General features: G+C 42.5%; 1 protein-coding gene across 4 annotated transcripts in view; it reads right to left on the reverse strand.

Annotated features, from left to right (window-relative positions):
* LOC119650467 (FH1/FH2 domain-containing protein 3) overlaps positions 1 to 3,293 on the reverse strand; it is a 412,025-nt gene extending 408,732 nt beyond the window's left edge. For 3 of the 4 annotated variants that reach the window (XR_005249283.1, XM_038053334.1, XM_038053335.1), the window contains exon 1: positions 2,490 to 3,293. Coding sequence is in view for 3 of the 4 variants with exons in the window: in XM_038053334.1 (XP_037909262.1) it covers positions 2,490 to 2,510 (21 nt within the window). In the remaining variant the exon portion in view is untranslated. The remainder of the gene's footprint in view (positions 1 to 2,489) is intronic. The other variant, XM_038053337.1, reaches the window with a different exon arrangement.
* Between the last annotated feature and the right edge of the window lie 2,707 nt (positions 3,294 to 6,000).

Consider the following 6,000-nt stretch of genomic DNA (forward strand, 5'->3'; position numbering starts at 1 on the left):
GAGTGCCCCGCCACCCACATCAGGAAAGTTTCGTTCAGTCGGCCAAGTCTCATCAGCACTTGATGACAACTCCACACCAACTGGCTTAATATGTCCTTGCTATTTAGTGCTGATAATGTCGCCCCTCCACTTTTGTCGCAGATATTCTTCTGGTACCAATGAAATGGCATATATCTCCGCCTGGAATATGCTCGTCATTTTTCCGAGGGGTCGGGTCAGTTCTATAATCGGATTCTTCGAGAACCACCCTCTATAACTGACCGGTCGGTGAAGATTATTAAGTCTGTAATCTGAAAAGACTCATGGCCATTTGTCGACCATTCTTCTCTTTCGGTGATTACGACAGTGTATGTCTTTTCAAAGACGAATTTTGAAACCATATAGTCGGTCGGCATCAGGGCTACCGGGTGCTTTTCAGAGAATTTCCAGATGGACGCATGACCGTGTTATTGGGCGCCTTTTCACGCCCCAATGGTATCGAGCCTATATGCATTGTTGGCTGCTTTCCGTTTCACCTCCAAGAGAATGGGAGGTAAATTTAGGATAGCTTCAAGTGCCGCAGTCGGCGTAGTACTCATTGCTCCACTAATACTTAGGCAATCAAGTCTCTGAATCTGTCTTGGCCATCAGAAGATGGGGTTTGGAGGGTTTTATTATGGATATATACATCCAGTATATCCGTTGTGATGTATATCCAATCTGCAGGATTTCTGATATTGTTCCTGAATATGATGCTTCCACGTTAATTTGGAATCGAAATGTACTTCCAAGTACTTGACTGTTTGCGCCAGCTGGATTTCCGCACCTGCTAAGGTGGGTAGCGTATCGCTGTCCCACTTGACGTTTCTAGTGAACATAACTAGTCCAGTCTTCCTAGCGTTCACCGTGAGTCCACTGCGGATGTCCATTGCAGAGTTGCATTGAAGCAGTCAGATACTGTGTCCGTAAACTAACGTAGGAAAGATGCCATCCGGAACTGCAGACTTATATCTATGGAACGAGTTAAATGCCCATTTTACTTGGACAAGTAATATTACTTTGCATGCCAGATTCCAGTTTATCGGTTGAGGGCTGTATGCATCTGTTGGTCCCGAGATTAGATTTTGGATGCTGCACTTCAAGCAAATGGTTTGCCATCTTTTCATCGCTTTCTGTGTAAGTCCCGTTCTGTAAACGTAAATAACCCAGTTTCTGGCTACGTTCTTTAACCAGAATCCGCTTCAGCTTTAAGGTTGCCTCTAGAGAGTTAGTTTCTTCGCAAAAGCGTCTCCATGATGATCGTTTAGCCGATCTTATGCTCTTCTTTAGAGCCTTCTGTGCCTCTTTATAGCGATTCCAGCTAGCGTCTGAATCACGTTTCAGAGCACAATTGAGAAGCATCATTGTTGTTCCCCTCTGTTTTGCCAAATCCGAGTTTCGCCACGGTGTTTTACCCTTCTTTGGTAGTTCGAGTTGACAGCTTTCTTCGAAAGCTTCTGTCATGCTAGTTGTGATCACCTTGGTTGTATTCTCAATTCCAGCAATGGATTTGATCCGCTTCCCAGGGGTCGTGATTCGGGCGCTCAATTCTATTTTATACATCACCCAATCTGTCTTCCGCGGATTCCGAAATGGAGTGGGTGGAGGTAGATCCATGCCCATTACGAAATCAATGCGTCTTTGATCCGAGAGTGTGATATCCACTCTCCGATCAGAGCCGCGATATCAGGAGATGCCACCGTGATGTCGATGATCTCTCGCCTGAACACGTTGAAGAAAGTGGGTTCATTACCCAAATTAAGGATCTGCAAATCGGTTCCTACTAGATATCCCAGTAGTCTCGATCCTCTTGCATTGATGTTCGAACTTCCCCAGCCTATGTGGTGAGCGTTGACATCACATCCTACTATTACCCCCATGCCTCTACTTTTGGTATATTGGATAGCTCTGATGAATATTGCACTAGAAACGTCTTCTGCGTCATAGAGAAAATATGCAGAGCACCATAGTATCTCTTTATCTCCCTGTTGATCTTTTATGGTTAGCTTAGCCGATGTCGTCGCCATCACACAGGTCGTTAACCAAATTAGCCTGGAAGTCTTTTGAGACTACCATGCAGGAGCGAGGTCGATCGCTTCCATTGACATACAACAGGTCAGCATGTTGGAAGTTTAGGCCCCTGATTACCCCACTAACAACCCTCGATTCTTGTATGAGGTATATATGCCATGGGTTACACAGACTACTCTTCCATAGATAACTCTAAAAAGCTAGAATGTTTCGAGGCCTTTTCGATGGTGATTTTTTACTTTTGGAAAATCAGGTGCCATATGACGTACAAACCCTTGCTAAATATCAAAAATACAGAAATTTGACAAATTTACAGGGAGCTAACCTAAAACCTGAAACTTGAATAAGTGACCCCTCCTAAAGTAAGGGTTATAGATGCTCACATTTATTTTGCAAGTGACTGTTAGCGAAAGAAAACGTCTACTAAAGGAAGTACTTACATAATTGCGATATCCTGACATTATCGTTACTGCTTCCTAGATCATCTGCGGATTTATCCAAATACCACACTTGTGTAACATAAACAAACTTGATTGTTTAGAAAACTATCAACCGCTCTATTTTCATATAAACACACAAATTCACTTCTTGAATAACAATACAAACATTTCAACGAATTGGACCAGCACCAAATCTTTAATTATTTCAAACAAATTTCTGGGGATTATTTTGACTGATTCGTGATTTGGCATTGACATCGATCACGATTCACGCACGATCCGATCCAATTACCCCCAGACGATTATGACAAAAGACCATTTGATCCCGAATTTACACCGCGACCTTATTCAACAACTGATCACTTTCGCAACACCACGGAAAGGAAAACGCAACTCTCTAGACAATATTTTATCTGAGGAAAAACATCTGGCAATTTTCAGATTTTCCGCATTCCCACACCCCGAGATCGGCTATCGAATCAGGAAAGGTGTTAATTGCTAATCGCGAACCCGGGCCACGATGATTGAAATGGACACTTAACGCCAACACACAAATTGATTAGGGCACGCGCAACGCCGGCGTTTTTCCTCGACTAACGTACGAAATTTTCACTCAGGTTGCCGAATTTCCGGATTGATGATGAAAAACATGACAATGACGTCCCGGGCAGAAAGCTCTAATCCAGCACATACAGAAAAACTTGAAAACATCCACTTCCAGCTATTTCGTCCCGGAAAAACCACACACAAAGCGACTGAGTGAGGAGACAATAAATCTATCTTGTACCGAATTTCAATCCGTAAAATCGGATATTAGTGCTAGACGACAACGTGGACGGACGTTGACGTTATAATGCGGCATTCGGGATTGGGACGGAAAATGTGTGAATGCGTTTTCCCTCGGATTCATACGTAGTCGAAAGTATTCCCAGAGTAAGTGCGCGCGCAACTTATTTTAGTTCTTAGATCTCAGATACTCATCTTATCCCAGTCCGAAATCTCTCGGTCCCGTTGTTTGTAGTAACCAATTGGAGGCTATTTGTCGTTTTGTTTTTTCCTAGAAGCATTTTTTTGGAATTTTTCCATCCATATATTCTGTTAATGCCGCTGTAATTCTTCAACACCGACGAATTAGGACGATGCGACAACTGCTTGGCTTTTTTGTATTTAATGCGCCACTCACTATAATTATCCAGCCCCTCAAGAGTACAGTGCTAAGTGAAAGTTTGAGGAGTGATGGAAATCATCCCAAATCCTCCAGTTTTATAGTAGATTCCTGATACAACATTTGGATTATTGGATTGCATTGACATTTGTATAGTCCTTGCTACCTTCAAAAATAGGCCCCACATATGACACTAAACAAACTGGAAAGAACTTTATAGAGAAATGAATATAAATAAATTAGCCAACATTTGGTTCAAACCTTGACACACCTAAATTTCCGAAATTTTAACACAGCATATGTAAAGCAAACCTTTCCTGTAAACTTCTAACCAGCGGATAAATATTGAATATTTTAGGACCTCAACTTCACGTCAACCTAACTCTTCAATGAACGGCAAAATGTTATTAGGGGCATGCAGCAGGCTGGTGATAATAACCAAAACTACCTTCCTCCTCCTTGTTTAACAGATGATTTTATAATGGTCCCGAATGTTTGACAGTCTGTCTGAACTCCTTACTGTCAGATTCCCTTGCCTCCCTTTCTTCCTCTGCGGAGATTTTATCCTCCCTATGCTCCACTGACCTAATCATTCAAGCCTTCCAATTCCTTCAAATAACATCTTCCATTCTTACCTTCCACTTTCTACCTTTATGAACACTTGCACATCCCCGTATGTCAGAACTGACGCTCACCCTGGATTTTGAAGCTGAGCTCCTCCGTTCAAACACCAAAACTGTGGTTAAATCTACAAAGTTCAACTTCCGCAAAGCCAACTTTGACGGTCTCAACTCAGCTTTGGCGCTTGTCAACTAAGTTCACATATTAAGCAACTTAATGTGTGATCAAACTCTTAGCACCTTTTACATTATTCTGTCCGATCTCCTCTCCTGTTATGCCCCTTCTTTCCCTGCTTGCCTGCGTTCGCACCCAACCAAAAACATTCGCCTGAAACATGAACTGCGGAAGAAGTTTCGGGCTTCTAAAAACGACGCTGATCTTGCTCACTTTAAAGCTATGCGCTCCACTGTGAATGATTAAACAAGTCGGGAAACCGGAGGCTGGACGCTTCAGGTATGAAAGGTTTTGTGTATTTTTTTTAAAAAGACATTTAAGTGTGAATTTGTCCCATCAGTACGTAACACCTAATATACGCATATGTTATGTAAGAATATCCACTTGATATTTAAAATCTTTAATTTACAAAGAAGTGACAACTTTGACCTATTATAACTTTATTTCCACCAAACTTGGTAAGATCAAGCTCTATATTATAGCCTACATTGCTGCTGTATGGTGCCAGGATGAACTTTTGGGGAGTTCTGCAGCCAATTACTGAAAACTATAGTAATATACCATTATTAACTTTAATTGAAGGAATCGGTATCGGTATGGAAGGTATTTCGAAGCCTAGCCACCATACAGTGGCAGCCTCTTGATTTTTTTGCGGATTTTTCGGTTGGGCAGTTTCTGAGAATAAATAAATGACCGTTTTCAACCCCCCGCACTCCCCACCTTTCCAACAAATCTCAAAACTAAGACCAGCTTCGGAGAGTACTAACCGAGACCTTTCATTTGATACCCCACATGGCTATATTTGGTGAAAAATAATTGACACCCCCCTCTTGCCATGCCCTTTTCCTTTGTATGGAGACTCCCCCCCTTAAGTTCGACGTAAAAGGATGTAACTCACTGTATGCGTGAGCGTTCACAGTTCCCACCTTTCCACCAAATTTGGTGTCAATCGCTGCTACAGTCTCCGAGAAAAATGCAAGTGACGGACAGATAGACAGACAGATGGGCAGACGGACAGTAAACCGATTTTAATAAGGTTTTGTTTCACACAAAACCATAACATGCGCATGAAAAGTACTTTTTGAGCGTCGAAGCCGCCCTTGCTCGCAGTAACTTGAAACCCTTTTGGTTCCACACTCGCTATTCTCGTTCTCCCACCTAATTTCTCCCTTCTTCTATCAGTTTTACTGACTCCACTGCCAACTCCCGACAACAATCCTGCGAACTTCGCTGCGCATAATTGACTTCCGTGTTTTCTCCCTCGACTACTCCACCCTCTACGCATCTGCTAACTACAGACTGCTCCGTATCTCTGGCCATTCCTCTCCTTCCGCCTTCCTTGGTTGAATTCCTCATTGGTAATCTTCACTCCATCTTCCTTCTTTAATGTAGAAAATACGCTTCCTGTGTATAATCTACAACAAAACTCTAGAAGAATGCTACTTTACCCATCTTTGAAAAGAGGCCCTTATCATCCCTATCCTCAAGAGCGGAGACCCTTCTCTTGCTGTGAACTACCACCCCATCTCTCTTCCCTCCTCTTGCTCCAAA

The sequence above is a fragment of the Hermetia illucens genome, chromosome 2 (genome assembly GCF_905115235.1).
Source record: "Hermetia illucens chromosome 2, iHerIll2.2.curated.20191125, whole genome shotgun sequence".
NCBI classification, from domain to species: Eukaryota; Metazoa; Arthropoda; class Insecta; order Diptera; family Stratiomyidae; genus Hermetia; species Hermetia illucens.